Below are 20,417 nucleotides of genomic sequence, written 5' to 3' on the forward strand. Positions count from 1 at the left end.
CACCTCAGGTCATGACCTCATGATTTGTGAGATCAAGCCCTACACTGGGCTCTGCGCTGACAGCCCAGTGCTTGCTTAGCATTCTTTCTGTATGATGTGAAACATGACATCCTAAAAGGACAAATGACAGAGTTCTGATAGCAAATCAATGGTAAAGAGAAAAAAGAGGTGGTACAGAGATGTTAGGAAGAAAAATATTCTAGATTAAAAAGAACATGCAACGTATAAACCTTGTTTCAATCCTGCCTCAAAGAAATCAACTGTGAAAAGACATTAAAAAATTTTTTTTTAATGTTTATTTATTTTTGAGAGAGACAGAGACAGAGTGTGAGCAGGGCAGGGGCAGAGAGAAAAGCAGACAGAATCCGGAGCAGGCTTCAGGCTCTGAGCAAGCTGTCAGCACAGAGTCCGACGTGGGGCTCAAACTCACAAACCGCGAGATCATGACCTCAGCCAAAGTCGGATGCTTAACCAACTGAGCCACCCAGACGCCCCAAAATTTTTTAAATAATCATAAAATTTTGTAAAAAATCAGACTATTAGATGATACCAAAAGTTTACTATGACTTAAAAATTTCTGCAGACAAGGTAGGAAAGAGACATATAAAGCCAATATGGACAAAAATCTTTAGTTATTGTTGACTAAGAGGGAGTATACATATGGTTCATTTAACTACTCTCTCCACTTTTGTCTAAGTTTGAAATTGATCATAATTTTGTTTTATTTTATTAAGATTTTATTTTTAAGTAATCTCTATACCCAACACGGGGCTCAAACTGACAATCTTGAGATCAAGAGTCACGCACTCCACCAACTGAGCCAGCCAGGCACTTCCGAAATTGATCATAATTTTAAAAGGCTAGAAAAGGGAATTATAATTAAAATCTGTTAGATAATTCCAATCTTATTTTGACTGTGCCTGGCAAATCAGTACACAGTTTTGCCCTTCTCTGATCTCTGGATATCATTTACCTTTGGCCTATATAGTATTTTAGTGAGTGACAGTTCAATTAACACCCAAGGTAGTTGGTGGTAGGATATATAGTGTCTACATTATTTTTGTGCTTAATAACACTAATGATCAAAAATTCTGTCAATATGCAGTGTTTATATGGATAACAGTCACAACTGCATGTAACAATGTATCAAACAGGGGCATCTGGCCAGGTGGCAGACCTGTAACTCTTGACTAGGAGTTGAGAGTTTGAGATCCATGTTGGGTGTAGAGATTATGTAAAAATAAAAGCTTAAAGAAAAACAAGAGGTACCTGGGTGGCTTAGTTGGTTAAGCATTTGACTTCGGCTCAAGCCATGATCTCATGGTTCATGGGTTCGAGCCCCATATGGGGCTCTGTGATGACAGCTCAGAACCCAGATCCTGCTTAAGATTCTCTGTCTCCCTCTCTCTCTGCCCCTCCCCAGCGCTCGCTCGCGCTCTCTCTCTCAAAAACAAACAAACACAAAAGAAAAGAAAAAGAATAGGGGCACCTGGGTGGCTCAGTCGATTTCAGCTCAGGTCTCACAGTCCTTGAGTTAGAGCCTCGTGTCAGGCTCTGCAATGACAGTTCAGAGCCTTGGAGCCTGCTTTGGATTCTGTGTTTCCCTCTCTGCTCCTCCCTCACTCATGCTTTCTCTCTCAAAAATAAGCATTAAAAAAAAAAAAATTAAAAAAATGGATCAAGCAAAATGTCAATTCTGGGAGATCATCCACTGAACCAAAGTAACATCGGCATATTACACTGTGTATCTTGATTTTAGAACCCTGGGAAAATTCAGTCACATCTCTAAAGAATATGAAATTACGTTATTAAAGTGGCTTAATGACATGCCAGATTAATGAATGTTGAGAAATGATCACTAACATAGGGTGCCTGAGTGACTCAGTCGATTGAGAACCTGACTCTTGATTTCAGCTCAGGTTATGATCTCACAGTTCATGAGACTGGGCCCCACGTCAAGACAGAGCCTGTCAGGCTCTCCACTGGCAGCAGGGAGCCTGCTTGGGATCCTTTCTCTGCCCCTCCCCTTCTCTCTCTCTTGAGCTCACTCACTCTCTCAATATAAATAAACTGAAAAAAAAATTAAATGAAACCAGTATCATATGAGTAAAACACATCTGTTAAAGTCCAACATAAAAGAATTTAGTAACTTTTTGATCAGAACTTCAAGTTTTATATTATTCATTTAAAGGGCTTTCTTGGCTATTTTGAAAACAACCACAAAATTTCCTCAAAATTACATGAATTCAAACAATTCATTCATAGCCATCAGTAAACAAATCAAAAAACTACACAAGATCAACCATTCTTTCAGAGTACACTGCCATGCCTTAGTGGAGAAGTAAGTATACCAATAGCTTGATCCTTCTTCCGAACACAACCATCTCCTTCCCTGTTATTCTGTCTTACCTCTGCCACGGGTTCGCTTGCCACGGTCTGAATGCTTGTCCCCTTGACTGCAATCAATTCCATTCTCTTCGCCTCTAACTATGGAAGAAAAGAGCACCTCTTGTATATAATTGTACGTATGAATTATCAAAGGCAAGGACAAAAGAGTTTCACCTTTGGATCAGAAAACAGGAAAAAACAAAACCAAATAAAAGTGGATCAAAAACTGAAGACAGTGGGGCACCTGGGTGGCTCAGTTAAGCGCCTGATTCTTGCTTTAAGCTCAGGTCATGATCTCAAGGTTCATAAGATCCTCACGTCAGACTCTGTGTGCTTGGGATTCTCGCTCTCCCTCTCTCTCTACCCCTTCCCCATTCGTGCTGTCTCTCAAATTAAACATTTAAAAGAAATTTTTAAAGACTGATGACAACACATCTTGTTAAATTCATAACTGAAAATTCTGTTGGGAAATTAAAATGATGTACCACTTTTTCTTTGTTCTAGTTGAACTTGGCCCTCCCCTAAAGCAAGTTTGCTTCAAAAAAATGCTTATCCAGCTACCTAACACACCAACATTGGCCCACTGTTCATGTTCAAAGCCTAGAAAGTCACCGAATAGTGAAACAGCAATACCAAAGAAATACTGAGTTGCTAGAAAAATTACGTTGCAGACCGGTTTTCTTAGGATGCTATCCAGAATATGTCAACACGGTCTTGTCTTCTCCTCATCCCTTTATTGGCATTAATGACTGTATAGAATACAGAAATTTCATGAGCAGTACTGGCACAGCTTTCTCTCATCTCTTTTCCCATGAGTCATTGGTGTTGTCCCGAGTGCCTTTTTTAGCTACTCCATTTAAATTTGCCAAACAACTCCCTGAGGCACCTAGGTGGTCTGGCTCAGGTCATGATCTCACAGTTCATGGGTTCGAGAGCCTCACATTTGTGCTTCACCACAGATCCCACTTGGAATTCTCTCTGTCCCTCCCCTGCTCGTTTTCTCTTTCTCTCTAAATAAATAAACTTAAAAAAAATAAAATAAATAAATTTGCCAAATACCTCCCTCAAATCCCGATCTTGATGCCTTTGTTTTTCCCCATAATTTCCACATATAACATCATTAAAATGCAATATTCCTGCAAAACATGTTACTTCTCACTCCACCTACATTACAAGTTTTAGGAGAGCAAAAATTTGTTTTATTCATTGCCCTATGCCTATTAGAGTATCTGCCACATTGTAGGTAAACATCTGTGGAGTAAATAAACTAGCAAACGTCTCTAAGATGATAATATTAAATATTTACCTTTTATTCACTCAAAATTCAGCTATTTTGGTATGGCTGCACAGCAGGTAGTGTTGTTATGGGTAAATAATTACAAACTCTGGATCAAATGAAAGAACAGTGAAAATCTTTCCTGTTTGACAAACTTTTTATCAAACCCTTGCTTATATGAGTATGTGTTAAGTGGGAAGAATAAACAGCATCATCTATCAGGGAATAAAAAACCTAGTTTAAAATTAGAAGGTACACCTGGGGCGCCTGGGTGGTTCAGTTGGTTAAGTGCCCGACTCTTGATTTCAGCTCAGGTCATGATCTCACATTTTCTGAGTTTGAGCCCCAAGTTAGGCTCTGCACTGAGCCGGCTTGGGATTTTCTCTCTCTCTTAAATAAACATTTAAAAAAAAAAAAAATTAAAGGGTTCAATTGATACATAACAGAAAGCAGTCTTAAGAGACAACACAATTACCTACAGCTCAGGTTAAGGGCTAACATGGAATTGCATCAGTTAAAATTCTAATGAACTACTTAGTTGTAGCTCATTAAGTGTTAACTATAATAATAAACACTGCATTGAGGAACTAGATTTATGGGCATTCACTGGATCACTTTCAGCTTTACGGTGTGCATAAAAATTTTCATAATGAAAAACTGAGAAGAGATGTACTTACACTCTCTCGCACGATTGCCACCTCTTCCTTTCCGGTTGTTATTTCCACGTCCACGATTTATTTCTCTCTCATTTCTCTTCTCTCTATTCTCTTTGTTCTCTGAACTTTCTTTTCCAAAATTCTTCTTCTTCCCCCCTACAGTCTCCCATGAAGTCTACCAAAGATAAGAATGGTCAGAGTTGTCGTTCAAAGTGTATACACTCATTAAGGGTATGCACATGTATTTTTCAGACCTAATTACCCATGCCTTGCAACTCACTTGCCTAACATTTTAAATCTTATCCTCTGATGATAAAGACAACAAACCTCTTGCTAGGCTCCTATTGCTATATACAGCATATATATATATATATATATATATATATATATATATATATATATGTATGTATATATATGTATATATATATATACACACACACACATATACATATATATATTTATGCTATATATGACAGCAACTAGCTGAATTAACATACTGTGTGTTGTCCCCCCACAGAGCCTTTTCCTGTGCTTTAAGGCTTTTACCTGTGATTTAAGACTAATGATTTAAGACTAAAGTAACTGATGTTTCCCCAATTTCCCACACAATGCCATCCTCACCTTTATCAGTAAGCCTTAAACCTATTAATAAATGGATTTGCTCAAAGAATACAAAATTACTTTTAAATACTCGATAAAATCTCAGAAAAACCTACTCTATTCAGTTAACCAAAATGACCATCTAAAAAAATTTAATGGTAGGCCAAAAAAAAAAAAAAAAAATTTTTTTTTTTCCAAAGTACCCAAAGATAGTGTGGAGCCCAAGCCTGCTTCAGAGCCAGTCTGTCTTTCTGCCCCTCCCCCACTTGCAACTGTGTGCGCACGTGCACTCTCTCAAAAATAATTAAACATTAAAAAAAAGTAAACTACCCAAAAGTTCAACTTCAAAGACCTGTTCTAATGAGAAGTCAAATTATTTATATAACCTCCCTTCTCTGCCTCTCCTCTAATAGTACAGAAATCAGGGGCGCCTGGGTGGCTTAGTCGGTTGAGCGTCCGACTTCAGCTCGGGTCATGATCTCACAGTCTGTGAGTTCGAGCCCCGCGTCGGGCTCTGTTCTGACAGCTCAGAGCACGGAGCCTGTTTCAGAATCTGTGTCTCCCTCTCTCTCTGACCCTCCCCCGTTCATGCTCTGTCTCTGTCTCAAAAATAAATGTTAAAAAAATTTTTTTAAATAATAAAAAAAAATAATAGTACAGAAATCAAATCAATCATATATATGGTAAATCACTGAGAAAAGAACGCTATGTTCTTGTGAAAGTGAGTATTAGGATATCAATAAAGGTATTTTACTGAGAAATCCCAAAACTGGCCCATTTGTTTCTATTTACTTTGTCATTATTTAACTCATTCTCAAGAGATTTGAAGTGATTCAATCCCAAAATAAGAGCATAACTTTATTAAGCTTAAAAAATACTTAGCAATAAAAGGAAATTACTAACAATGTATATCCAAATAAACAAAAGCACTAGAAATTAATCAACTAAAATTAAAGAAACATAGAGGTGAATTATTTCCAAAATGGTGGAGGCCAGAATTAAAACCTTTTTTTTAGAAGGAATTTTTCTAACATCTGGAAACCTCTGCTGAACCTATGTATACTTAAATATAAAATCACTGGATATGGAAAAAATACATATTAAAACAAGTAATTTTCTGCATTTAAGCTTTGAAAAATATTTTTAAAAATCAACAATTTCAGCATAATAATCAGGTATATTCGCTTCTGATGAGTATGCAGCTATTTTAACCTTCCTGCAAGTCTATCTGGGAATAATACTCAAACTTTAATTAGTTCACAGCTTTTGACCCAGCAAATTTAGTTCCAGGCCTTTATTCATGGGAAATAATTTTTTAATCGTGCAAACATTTATATGCAACAGTACAAAATGGTGGGGGGGGGGGCGCGCACAAATATCTAGCTTAAGAGACTATCTACCCTAGAACATCTATAAAGGGAAGCCACTTAAAGAGTAGCCACTTAATGCAGCCACTTAAAGAGTTATCCAGGTGTACACAGAAAGAGATCCATGACACAAGTGTAGCCAGATATCCAACAAACTGTATAAAATAGGATTACATTTTTTGTTCAAATGGAAGCCCATGCATATACTGAAGAAAGTTAGGAACAGTTATTTAAATGAGGGCATTAATCTGATTTAATTTCTTATTCTGCATTGCTTTTTTAAGTAAACAATAAAGCTTATTTATTCCAGAAAATAATTCTGCATTGTACAAACTCTATTATGTTTGCTAATATGAATAAACAAGATACATACATATATATATATATATATATATATATATATATATATATATATAAGGTAGAATCCTGTCCTCTTGGGTTAACAAGAGAAAAAGTAAATTACAGAGGTCCTAGAAAATTATAAACAGTAGAGTCAGCACAAGTTGCATATGTATACAATTTATAATGTCTTTACATGGCCAGACCTAAAGGTACTCAATCATTATAAAGGGGCATACTTTGTATATAAAACATTTGAGAAAAACATCTGAGCCCATTTCATTCAGCAAAGGATACCCATAAGCAAGTCTTGGCTTGTGAACTCTACAGAGACTGACAAGAACTTATTTGTGAGGCAAAGTAAGGAAAGCAAACTTAAGGGGCAACTGACCTAACACCACCGTAAATGCTAAAAAGAATATCTCTCATTTGACACAACAGTCCATGAGCATGCACACAAGCTTTCAACACGAACCAAATGATTATAAAAGATTTCAACAGAACTTCTGACAACCTTTGTTATCTGTATTTTGCCACTACTTGTAGAATAGGTCTGAAGAAACTCTAAGAGGGATGGCCCTCCCAGACACATTTACAAATCAGAAAAGCAACTTCCCAGGCCAGCTAATTAAAATTCACTCTCCCAACTCCTATTTGCCAGGAACTACACAATAAACAAATTACGTGGAAAAGAAAAATACATTAATGCAAAAGACTGATTATTTCAAAAATATTCTGTCACTCAAAATAGCATTATAATGAAACGAAAGGTTTAGTACTTATGATCATGTTTAATATTTTCTTTTGCAACAGCTACTCTTCCGTGAGAAAGACACTCTTCCTTAAGAAAAGCATGGACATTTCCACTTAACATTTTTTTCAGAGAAAAAATTTGGATTCAGAAGATCCTGGCCCAAAATAAGGTTAGCCAATAGGACAAATAGATTTGTTTGCATTCATGATTTAAAAAAATTTTTAATGTTTATTCATTTTTGAGAGAAAGAGAGAGAGCACAAGCAGGAGAGAGAGGGAGACACAGAATCTGAAGCAGGCTCCAGGCTCCAGCTGTCAGCACAGAGCCTGAGGCGGGGCTCATGAACCACGAGATCATGACCTGAGCCAAAGTCAGAAACTTAACCGACTGAGCCACCCAGGCGGCCTTTAGTGGTTTATTTTAAATGTTCTTGCTCCTACCAACCCTACAGTGTTTACACTGTCTAGCACCCCAGTCCAATAAATTCTACCCCAGTCAGGGGAAGATATTCCTTACAACTGGTTAGCCATGGCTGCTGCAGACAGCAACCAGGTAGGTAGGTTCTACTACCAAAGAAAAGATGTACCACAGCATGATCCTAAACAAACCAGGGTTTCAAAAGGACTTTCCCTCTGCCTCTTCTCTCAACAGCCTTCTCATCTCTCAACAAGCATAGACCTTTTGTGTCTGTATTCAGGCCCTAATTTTTCTATTTTCTGATATGTGAAGAAATCAAACCAGATCTGACCCCACTTCATGATTTTCAGGTTCAAGATAACCAAAGATATATTCTTTATCATTCACCCCAGTACTAACTCCTTTGGGTTCAGTGCCAAATGAGCAGAGGAAGTAAAACTAACTAAAACAGAGAACTGGACATTTCATTTAAGATTTAAAAATTCACCCAACTACCACAGAAAAGGAATAAAGTCTGCTGGAGCTAACAGAAAGGCAACACAAAGTAGTCTCCTGGCCTACCTGTACTGTAAAAAACAAAAAAACAGGCCCTCCAATTAACAATTTGGAAATATTACCTTTATTCAGAGTAATTTTTTAAATATGTAAATAGGAGGACAGTTTAGCCCTTCAGCTCATTTTGAAAATAATAGAGATGGGGCACCGGCATGGCTCAGATGGTTGAGCATCTCAATCTACATTTCAGCCCAGGTCTTTATCTCACAGTTCATAGGACTGAGTCCCCCGTTGGGCTCTGTGCTGACAGATGGGAGCCTACTTGGGATTCTCATTCTCATTCTCATTCTCAATCTCTCTCTCTCTCTCTCTCTCTCCCCCCCTTGCCCCACTCACGTGGTCTCTCAAAATAAACATTAAAAAAAAAAGAGGAAAGGAAATTAACAGAGAGCCATTCTACACTGCAACCATTAGCAATGTGGTAAACACACTCCCTAGAAAACATAGGCCTAAGTGTCAGCAAACAAAAACTATTCAAAATTTTATTTCATCACTTAACATGACGTATTTTCCCAACAAACTGACATATTTGGTAGCTCATCATGTTGACTAGTGTTATCTTGAATGGAATTTTACTCACAGATATTGCTATACTCAAATAGTGAAATATTTTCCCAATTATCTGATTTTTATAATTACAAAAAACTCATTCTGCTTTTTTTATATTAAAGATAACATGTTTTACTTTCAAACAGTTCATTTTTATATAGCCTATCCTTAAAAATGAGAATCTGACTAAACTTGAACAGACAAGGAAGGCATTTCTGGTTGCATTCATTTTTATACCCCTTTTAAGGTGCATCATTATTTGTTTTAATCTGCTCTGAAATGGTTTCAATTCCAAATACAAATGAAATATTGTGCAATCTCCATGTAGAAATCAAAAGATTAGGGCTAACAACTGCCTACTGTGGCTTTAGTTATATCCTTCCTAAAATAAAAGGGATGAGCTTTAGTGTGCTTACACATCCTCAAACTTTACTAAACAACAACAAAAAAAACACAACAAAAAAAACCACACTTTGTTTTTTCCTTATTTTATCTATCTGTCAAAATTTGTCTGTAGAATATTCACACATAAGCAAATAGATATACCAGCAAATCCTGGTTTTCTGTTAGTCTAGAGATATAAGAAGTAGTAAGAGGTGACGACTGAGATGAAGAAACATGAGCAGTGAAGCCAAGAGAAGTTTTTCAGGTGGTGAAAATGTCCACAGGCCCAGAGAATTTGGAAACTGTGTAAGGCTGGAGTAGATGACCAAGTTCTCTTTCGAGTCTTCAGATTCTACAACTTCATGAAGAAACCATATATAACAAAAACAGTCATTTCAGGTTAGTGTTCTTTCTGGTCTTAAAACAAATATGGAATGGAACCCGTAACCCTCTCCACCCCCACCCCCAAAAAGGTGAAGTTCAAAATGCAATATGGAATTGGAGACAAATCTTGGCACTGCAAAACAATTAATAATAATTAGTAATACTTACCGTGTCTGAATTCCCTTCCAGCAATACATTGATAGCTTTGTTCACATCTCCATTACAGTCATGTAGAGCCACTATGCACTCATCCTGATTTTTCCCCGTCACTTCCATAAGCTATCAAAATTATAAGGAAATAGTTAAAGGGACCCCAAAATGGCACTTAATATTAATTTTAAGATTCTTCTAGGGGCACTTGGGTGGCTTAGTCAGTTAAGTGTCTTGGTTTCAGGTCAGTTCGTAGTCTCATGGTTCATGGGTTCAAGACCCTTGTCAGGCTCTGTGCTGACAGGGTGGACCCTGCTTGGTAATCTCTCACCCTCTCTTTCGGCCCCTTCACTGTGTGCACGTGAGCTCTATTATAAACAAACAAACATTTAAAAAAAAAGATTCTGGGGAGCCTGGGTGGCTCAGTCAGTTAAGCATCCTACTTCAGTTCACGTCATGATCTGACAATTGAGTTCGAGCCCCAAGTTAGGCTCTGTGCTGAAAGCTCAGAGCCTAGAGCCTACTTCAGATTCTGTTTCTCCCTCTCTCTGCCCCTCCCCTGCTCACGCTCTGTCTCTCCTCTCTCAAAAATAAACATTAAAAAAAAAGTTTTAAATAAATTTAAAAAAGATTCTTCTATATAAAAATAAAAACTACACAGTCCATCCACATGAAGATGCCCTCCTTCCAAACTCTGAGCTTATAATCCAAGGATAGGTTTACCTGCTTTTTGTAGCCATTCATTGTCTTTTTATAAGTACAGAAGAGCCAAACTACTAACTAACCCTCCTTCAAACTGATCAAGTATCAGATTATTAATCAGCAGCGCACACATACATATATACCAACATTCTCCGCATATTCAGAGTCAGCTGACTACTCTCTTAGTTCAATGGCCTGGGATTTGCAAAATTCTGAACCAAACAGTAAGTGGACTATACATTTCCCAAAGACCAGCTGTATGTGGCTGCATTAACAGAACATCCAGTCCAACTATTTTATACAGAGAAAACATTCCCTATGTGGTCTATCACCCCTTGGATTAGAACACTCCACATACATACTAAATTGCAACACCTAAAGTTCTCACAAATGAAATTCTATAGCTATGACCAACTCACTTCTAGACACAGTACTTTCACAAGCAGCTTCAACAGGGCACTATGTTTGAAGTAATCAAAGAAATCCCCTGATACATTCTCTGTAACAAGGCAGATTAAGCTAGTTAACATTTTCATCACCAAGTATAATCACAGATTAGGCACAAGACAGGTTTCTTAATTACAACTGAAATGTATGATTTACATATCTGTTGTGTTTTACATACATGTAACTGTTTTATTTTTATTTTTTTTAATTTTTTTTTCAACGTTTATTTATTTTTGGGACAGAGAGAGACAGAGCATGAACCGGGGAGGGGCAGAGAGAGAGGGAGACACAGAATCGGAAACAGGCTCCAGGCTCTGAGCCATCAGCCCAGAGCCTGACACGGGGCTCGAACTCGCGGACCGCGAGATCGTGACCTGGCTGAAGTCGGACGCTTAACCGACTGCGCCACCCAGGCGCCCCTACATGTAACTGTTTTAGTGTGTACTACCTGTTCAAAATGGTATGACCCCCAACATCTGAAGTGCTTTCTCTAGGGTCAAAAAACTAATTGATAGCAAAGCCTACCTGGAATCTAGGTATCTTGATCTCATAAATACAGCTCTTTGCACTATACCCTCTCTCTCTGATTTCCTCTCTGCTTTACACAGCTAAAGTTCTATGCACTTTACAGCTTTCCAGTGCTTTGGTCTTTGGATATCTACTAGTGTCAGTTTTAATCAATGATCTGTTTTGTTGTTTTTAATGTTTACTTATTTCTGGGAAATAGAGAAAGAAAGCACGCACACAGGAAGGGAAGAGCAGAGAGAGAGATGGGTACACATCATCTGAAGTGGGCTCTGTGCTGACAGCAGAGATCCAGATGCGGGACTCGAACCCATGAACTGTGAGATCATGACCTGAGCCATAGTTGGATACTTAACCAACTAAGAGACCGAGGCGCCCCATCAGTGATCTGTATTAATGCAATACCTGCAATATGCCTGTGTTAAGATGAATATTAAGTATCAAAATTACCCCCAGTGATTGAATTAGTAACAGACTGAAATTTAAACTTCTAACTCTGAACTCCTGGACCAGTGCTCTTTTTTTATGTATCTACTATGCTATTCATATAAAATGCAATATAATATGGAGCAGTACGTCTCAAACTGTACATAAATCTCCTTCCAGAAAAAGAGTTCTATAATTTTTAATAAATTTTTTGTGGCCTTCTAAAAATATTACCAACAGTCTAACAACAGCAACTATAAGTAAAAGCAAAGCATTTACATAGTAAAGGGCAAAACAGTTTGTTAGGCAGGAAGGTAGGCATGAGCGACCTTAGATGTCCAGATGGAGAACTCTAACTGAGAAGAGTCAGGGGACCACCCCATTCCACCTATCTAGCAGTGGGTTTGTGGTTAAACATCCCAGCAGAGGAAGATTCAAGTCTGTTGTGCTTGTTGCACTTGTGTAGAAAGCAGATGTTTGTCCTTATCTGACCTATGTCTCTAGAATACAAATAATGTCATGGTTTCCTACAGGTGCAGGCTTCAAATACATCTTGGGAAAGGACCTGCATAGTTGGATAATTATTATATAATCCAGGTCTGTCACTCAAATGTTGCAACCTTAGGATTTGCCAAAAAGAAAAAAATTGATGTTAAGTCCACACCCTGAGTTTACAAGGCCAACGTCTCTCTTGACTGGTCTGTTCCTCCATTGGAGTATACTTTACTAAAATTTTGTTTTGTTTTTTTTGTTTTGTTTGCTCTTCTGTAATTCTTTACCGTGGCTGCAAAAAGAACTGAGACTTCTTTCTTTTTCCATCTAACTTTCAGTAACAAGTTCACTATGGGACATTCACTCCAAGAAACAATTACTGGTAGACCTCTACCAAGGGATGGAACAAGAGAAGTGTTACAGCTTGATTCTAGAATCTTGAAAGAAAAAGAAGTCTTAACAGGAAAGAAGATTTTGAGATTAAGATTTTATTACCAAAATGGCCTCTCAAAGTTCTAAGTGAAAACATCACCCTAAAATTTAATGTTATATTTTTCCAGCCTGTGTTTGGAAGCACAACCACGTTGAAAGAGGCAATTCAGTTCTTCTTAACATTAAACAAAATTTTCTGAAAACCTGCCAAATACTAAATGTACCTTCTATTCACAGGTATAGACAATGTCAATGTGCCTTTTCACAAATGTCTACCTCATCATTGACAACACTAGTAACTATGAAGACTCTACTGCCAAAATAACAGTATAATTTGCCAAAACATACCTGTTTAACTTTCGCTTCAAACTCTGAATCATTTTTATCGAAGATCACTTGAGCGAGACGCATCTGTTCAGCTGTTGCCTGAAAAGCACACACACAACTTTTAAAGAGTTGAGCACACAAAATAGAAGTTAGATGCCAAAATATGCTGCAAAAAGAAAGAAAGCTCTCAAGCACTACAGCACTATGTAACAGAAATACTGATTAACTAAAAAAAAAAAAAACAAAAAAAAACAAAAAAAAACCAAAAAAAAAACGGACTCTGAATTTAGAGCTCTAAAATGTATACAATCTGTTTCCATAAGCCAAATTAGCATCAAATTAAATGGCATAAAGGTCCCATTCCTTTGGCCAAATGACAAAGTTATTATTCATCTCAACTGGCCACGTGACTCATTTAAATTTTCTTTCCCTTGAGGAAAGGGAGTGACAAGTACTAGAGAAAATTGGAAGAACAAGAAGCCATGGCAACTGCTAGACACAGGCTTAGAACCAGCCTGGCTGTCAAAAAAGAAAAAGAAACTCTGCTGTCAACTCTTAAAAGGTATCTTGGTCAGTACTGAAGAGAAGGGCTATATTTATCTAAATAAAAATTATGTGCAAGGGGGACGGGGGAAATGCCTGTGTGGCTCAGTCAGTTAAGTATCTGACTCTTGATTACATCTCAGATCTTGATCTCAGGGTCATGAGTTCAAGACCCATGTTGGGCTCCATGCCGGGTGGGAAGCCTACGTGGCGGGGGGCAGGGGAAGAACAGCGCCTGAGTGGCTCAGTTGGTTGAGCATCTGACTCTTGATTTCAGCTTAGGTCATGATTTCCCAGTTCATGGGATCAAGCCTTGAGTCAGGCTCTGTACTGGGAGTTTGAAGCCTGCTTGGGATTCTCTCTCCCTCCCTCTCTGCTCCTACTCCACTCTCACTCTCTCTAAATAATAAATACAGAGAAGAGAAAAGAGAAAAAGAAAAATAGAATAAGGAGCAAAACCAATGAAAACACACACACAAAAAAACCTAGAGAACAAAGCACAATTGCTATCTTGTTTCAAAACTAAAAGGCACAGGGGTGCCTGGGTGGCGCAGTCGGTTAAGCGTCCGACTTCAGCCAGGTCACGATCTTGCGGTCCGTGAGTTCGAGCCCCGCGTCAGGCTCCGGGCTGATGGCTCAGAGCCTGGAGCCTGTTTCCAATTCTGTGTCTCCCTCTCTCTCTGCCCCTCCGCCGTTCATGCTCTGTCTCTCTCTGTCCCAAAAATAAATAAATGTTGAAAAAAAATTAAAAAAAAAAAAAAAAAAAAAAAACTAAAAGGCACAGAGCACAAAGAAAATGATACAATACATAAAACAACACCTAAGTTTTTCTAACTCAGAAATAAAAATGAAGACTATACACAAAGAAGAAACATAATATCATTGTATCATGATCTGTATCATGATACTGTTTAACAATGTTTCAAGAGAACTAGAAGGTGAAAGGGGAAAATATTTTAAGTAAAAATTTAGGGGTGCCTGGGTGGCTCAGTCAGTTAAGCACTTAACTCTTGATTTCTGTTCAGGTCATGATCTCACAGTGAGTTCAAGTCCCACATGGGGCTTGGCACTGGCAGTGAGGAGCCTGCTTGGGATTCTCCCTCTTTCCATGCCCTCCCCTGGCTCACTCACCCTCTCAAAATAAATAAACTTCAAAAAAAAAAAAAAACAAACAAAAACCTCATTTTATACTCAAGTGTGAAGGGCATAAATTGTTACCAGCACCTAATCACAAGGGAATATTATTCCCATGAGCCTTTCCTCAGGAATCGACAACAGTATTGTCCTTAGACAACCAAAATGACTATAGACATTGACATAAGTATTTTTTTTTAATTGTTTTTAATGTTTATTCATTTTTGAGAGACGGGGGGGGGGGGGGGGGGGGGGTTAAGAAGGGCAGAGAGAGGGAGTCACAGAATCTGAACCAGGCTCCAGGCTCTGAGATATAAGCACAGAGCCTGTTGTGGGATTCAAACTCATGAACTGCAAAATCATGACCTGAGCTGAAGTCAGATGCTTAACCAACTGAGCCACCCAGGTGCTCCTGACTAAGTATTAATGGTGACTGCTGAGCATATACTCACTGTAAAAAAAAAAAGGGGGGGGGGGGAGGGCAAATGCTATCTCAAAGGGAGAAAATATGCTGTACAACAGGTAATGAACAGAGTATATAGATACAGTATAACTAAAAAGAAGACGACTGGGGAATCTCTGCAACTTCCAGATGTGGCTTGTCTGCTGATTTAGGTCCCAAGGGTCCCAAAGGCTGTACCCTGAAGCAATGGATGCACCAACCTATCCTTCAGGCTGGCACTGGCTGCCATATTATCATATTTACACTTGAGGACCACCTCTACCAAGTAAAATATGATTGTAGGGATATTGGGATGGCCTTGTATTAGGCCTGTCATATGGAAAAAACATGTAGTAACTGTCACATAGAACAAAGAGGCTAAGTCCTGTCACCTTTATGATAGGGACTGCCTGTATTAACCTGTACTAAATGTTGTTGTTGGGAGACAGAACTTGGCTTTGTTTTGGGAGCCTCCCATCTCCTTCAGATACCCTGCCAACATCCTATATTTTCAACCCAACATGGGGCTTGATCCCACAACTCTAGGATCATGACATGAGCCAAAAATCAAGTGTCAGATGCTCTACAAACTGAGCCACTCAGGCACCCCAATTTCTTGATTCTTATTAAGCAGTCCTGTGATTATTTTTTGTTTTGTTTTAAGGTTTTTAAAAAACAATACACTCGGTTGAGGAGTCAACTTCGGCTCAAGTCATGATCTCAAGATTTGAGTTCAAGCCCCACATTGGGCTCGCTGCTGTCCATGCAGAGCCCGCTTCTGTCTTCTATCTTCTGTCCATCTCTCTCTCTCTGCCCCTCCCCATCTCATGAACTCTCTCTCAAAAATAAATACACATTAAAAAAGAAAATACACAATAAAAGTATTCAGATACCACAATCTACAACTTACTCTGAAAAGGTTCAGGGGAAACGCTATGTGTAGTTTCTCCTTTGTAAGAAGGAGAAAAAGATAAAGTAAACATGGTAAAAATGTTAGCATCTAGGAGATCTGGATGCAGGATATTCAGGAATTAGGTGTACTACTCTTGCAACTTTTCTCTAACTCTCAAAGCATATTTTTTGTTTTGTTCGTTTGTTTTTTAAAGTGAGATTCAAAGAGACTGAAGTAATTCATCTAACTGGTAAAGTGGCAGGCCCACTCATGGTCTTCTCTCTTATCTCCCTCTAGTTTGATAGGTTATCTCAGAACACCTCTACTTTTGGACATTTAGAATTGAGTAATAAACATCTTACAGAATAAAGTTTTCCCCCCCACCCTAGGTTGCTTCCCTAGGAAATACTTCCTAGAATGGGAGAATGGGATTAATGGATAAATGAACATGAACACAATTTTATTCACACTGCTTTGCGAAATTCTCAAACACATTTTTATTTTTTATTTTTCTCACCCCTCCCAACCCTCATCACAAGTTTTTAGAAAGGAAAATTAGGAATTTAAGGGCCTAAGAATCTTTCCTACAGCTCAGTATGCAGTTTTTTCATCGCATTGCATAAAATGAGCCATCCCCAAAAGGCCCATGGAGAAACTAATGACAACTCTTGAGAGGAAGAGAGTCCCCTCCCCTAGTCTGGAGACTGATTCACTGGATATCAGCCCAAGAAGGTTACTTGGGTCTAAGATGAAAACAATTTATAATCCTGACATTTCATGTGGCCCTCCTTTAAAAGATTACACTTTTATCAAGTTTTTCTTCTTTTTAGTTTAAGAGAGAGAAAGAGCACAAGCGAAGAAAAGGGCAGAGGGAAACAGAATCTCAAGCAGGCTCCATGCTCAGCAAGAAGCCTGAGGCAGGGCTCAATACCACGTTCCTAAAATCACAACCCGAGCAAAAGTCAAGAGTCAGACACTCAACCAACTGAGCCATCCAGGCATCCCTTAAGATTTTATTTTTGGAGCACCTGAGTGGCTCCGTCAGTTAAGCACCCAACTCTTGATTTCAGCTCAGGTTATGATCTCACAGTTCATAGATTCAAGCCCTGCATCGGGCCCTGCATTGACAGTGTGGAACCTGCTTGGGATTCTCCCTCTCTCTCTCTCTCTCTCTCTCTGCCCCTCCCCTGCTGGCATGCTCACACTCTTGCTCTCTCTCCCTTAAAAATACACATAAAAATTTTTTTAATTGTTTATTTTTGAGAGAGAGAGAGAGAGAGAGCGAGAGAGAGAGAGAGAGAGAAACACAAGATCTGAAGCAGGCTCTTTACTGACAGACAGCAGAAACCCTGATGCGTGGCTCAAACTCACAAACCACAAGATCATGACCTGAGTCAAAGTCGGATGCTTAACTGACTGAGCCACCCAGGTGTCCCAAAAGATTTTATTTTAAAATAATCTCTATACCCAATGTGGGGCTCAAACTTACATCCCCAAGATCAAGAGTCACATGCTTCATCGACTAAGCCAGCCAGGCACCCCTAAAAGATAACACTTTTAATCTTGACTGATTTAATAAACAAAAACAAAAAAATATTGTTTTCATCTATTTTTTTTATTATTAGTAGGGTTGCACCTATGCTTACTTATAACTTGTATTCCTTCTTTGATAAGAGGCTGTTGATAAAATATTTTCTTAAGCATTCACCTATAAAGGGAGGGCCTATTCCAAAAAGTCCAAATTTTTCCAAAAATAGGTAGTTTTTCTTGATTATTTGTGAGTAAGTATCAGGGTAAATATATTTAGGAGTAAGCACTGTATAGATGTAGGTCTGTTGACAGAAGCAAAATACAAGGCTAAAGTTATACTGAAAAATGTAAAACAACAATTAAGTAGAGTCTACGCTCTGTATCTCTTTTTTATATTTTTTAATGTTTATTAATTTTTTCAGCTTTGCAAGACATAGGGGTTTTTTTTTTAATATGAAATTTATTGTCAAATTGATTTCCATACAACACCCAGGGCTCAATGTTTATTTATTTTTGAGAGAGAGGCAAGGAGAGTACGAGCTGGAGGGGGAATTGGGGTGGGGGTGGGCAGGGAGAGAGGGAGACACAGAAACTGAAGCAGGCTCCAGGCTCTGAGCTGTCAGCACAGGGCCCGACGCGGGGTTCGAACTCACGAACCATAAGAGAAATCATAACCTGAGCCAAAGTCAGACACTTAACCGACTGAGCCACCCAGGCGCCCCTACTTTCTGTGTCTCTTAATATCAATAGGGCACTTGGGTATGAATGACTATTAAAAAAGTACCTGTAATTAGCTATCAAAGTATAGTCAAGTATCAATCTGAAATTTATGATGGGTCTCTAGAAAAAGGTTTGCAAAACTAGTCAATAACATGTATAAAATGCTCTATTTTGTACCAGGTACTGTAGTTAGCATTTTATTTAAATTGTCTCACTTCATTTAAAATAATAATATAGGGGACAGGCTCTGTGCTGACAGCTCAGAGCCTGGAGCCTGCTTCAGATCCTTTGTCTCCCTCTCTCTGCTCCTCCCTTGCTTGCTCTCTCAAAAATAAACAGTAAAAAAAAAAATTTTTTTAAAGGTTGGGGGCACCTGGGTGGCTCAGTGGGTTGAGTGTCTGACTTCCGCTCAGATCATGAGTTCATGGTTTATGGGTTCGGGTCCCGTGTCTGGCTCTGTGCTGACAGTCTGGAGCCTGCTTCAGATCCTGTGTCACCCTCTCTCTCTGCTCCTCCCCTGCTTGCGTGCTCTCTCCCACTCTCAAAAATAAACACTTAAAAAAATTTTTTTTAAATAATAATATAGGGGCATCTGGATGGCTCGGTCAGGGTAAGTGTCTGACATCGGCTCAGGTCATGATCTCATGGTTCGTGAGTTTGAGCCCCGCGTCAGGCTCTCTGCTGACAGCTCAGAGCCTGAGCCTGCTTTGTATTCTGTGTCTCCCTCTCTCTCTGCCCCTCTCCCACTCACAGTCTGTCTCTTTCTCTCTCAAAAATAAAATAAACATTCAAAAAAATTTTAATAATATAAATAAATCTAAGGTAGAACTATTTATTTCTATTAAATAGAAATTAAATATTTTATACATATGGGCCTTATTAACTAAAAGCCATATAATATTAAAGGACTCTTTCCAGCTAACAGTGCTTGAAAGTAAAGGCAGCTTTTTATAAGTGTCTTATAATTCATTTATTTCTCTACTTCAGAGTATTACTTCTCCATATATTCTGGATTCTCCAAATATATATTCCAAGCACATACCTAGATTAATAATAAAGAAAAGGAGGAGCACCTGGCTAATTCAATCAGTAGAGTATGCGACTCCTGATCTTACTGTTTTAAGTTCGAGCCCCATGTTGGGTGTAGAGATTACTTAAAAATAAAATCTTACCAAGAAAAAAAAGAAAAGAAAAAGAAGAAAAAGGAGATAGCTAGATGCTAACAGTAGCAGAAAAATGTTCAGAATCAAGTAGTTCACAGTGTCTATGAATCACTGCTTCTCTTTCCCATTATGTAAAATCTACTTTATAAAAACAAGATTCAAAATCCTAAGGTTTCCTACAAAAGACATATGTGCTTCCTACTTAACATAACTCTAAACAAAGCAAACAAGAGTTTCACAAAAACTTACCTGTACTACTTGTTTCTGTAGTTGTGATGCCTGTGTTCCTGAAATCTGTGTTTTTTCCCGAGAACCTCGGGAACGGTCACTGCTCACCGAAGTCATCATATACAGTATATACAAAATAACGTATGTACAAAATAGAAAATCTGCAAGAAAGCAGGCATGGTAAGCAGGCATGGTAAGCAGACATTCCAAATTACGGTATGAGGCAAGAAAAAAATCCGGGGATAAGGAGGAAACATGAGACAAAACATGAAAGTTCTCTAAAACACAAATTCTCAAGAAATAATCCATTAAGGTTTTACATTTTCCTAGCAACAAGTGGACCAATTTTACTAACTAATGCAATCTCAAAGTTTAGGGAAAAATAAATTTAAAAAATGGGGCGCCTGGGTGGCTTAGTTGGTTAAGTGTCCGACTTCAGCTCAGGTCATGATCTCATGGTTCTTGAGTTCAAGCTCCATGTAGAGCTCTGTGCTGATAGCTGGGAGCCTGGAGCCTACTTCGGATTCTGTTTCCTTCTCTCTGTGTCTCCCCTGCTCATGCTCTGTCTCTGTCTCTCAAAAATGAATAAACATTA

General features: G+C 38.4%; 1 protein-coding gene across 9 annotated transcripts in view; it reads right to left on the reverse strand.

Moving 5' to 3' along the window:
* UBAP2 (ubiquitin associated protein 2) overlaps positions 1-20,417 on the reverse strand; it is a 112,786-nt gene that overhangs the window by 62,108 nt on the left and 30,261 nt on the right. For 8 of the 9 annotated variants that reach the window (XM_043566236.1, XM_043566235.1, XM_043566241.1 and 5 more), the window contains exons 2-6: positions 19,844-19,983; positions 13,192-13,269; positions 9,838-9,948; positions 4,342-4,495; positions 2,410-2,487 (exon numbers count right to left, since the gene is read on the reverse strand). In XM_043566236.1, the coding sequence (XP_043422171.1) occupies positions 2,410-2,487; positions 4,342-4,495; positions 9,838-9,948; positions 13,192-13,269; positions 19,844-19,942 (520 nt within the window). In that variant the 5' untranslated portion in view covers positions 19,943-19,983. The remainder of the gene's footprint in view (positions 1-2,409; positions 2,488-4,341; positions 4,496-9,837; positions 9,949-13,191; positions 13,270-19,843; positions 19,984-20,417) is intronic. The other variant, XM_043566240.1, reaches the window with a different exon arrangement.

The sequence above is a fragment of the Prionailurus bengalensis genome, chromosome D4 (assembly GCF_016509475.1).
Source record: "Prionailurus bengalensis isolate Pbe53 chromosome D4, Fcat_Pben_1.1_paternal_pri, whole genome shotgun sequence".
Taxonomy (NCBI): Eukaryota; Metazoa; Chordata; class Mammalia; order Carnivora; family Felidae; genus Prionailurus; species Prionailurus bengalensis.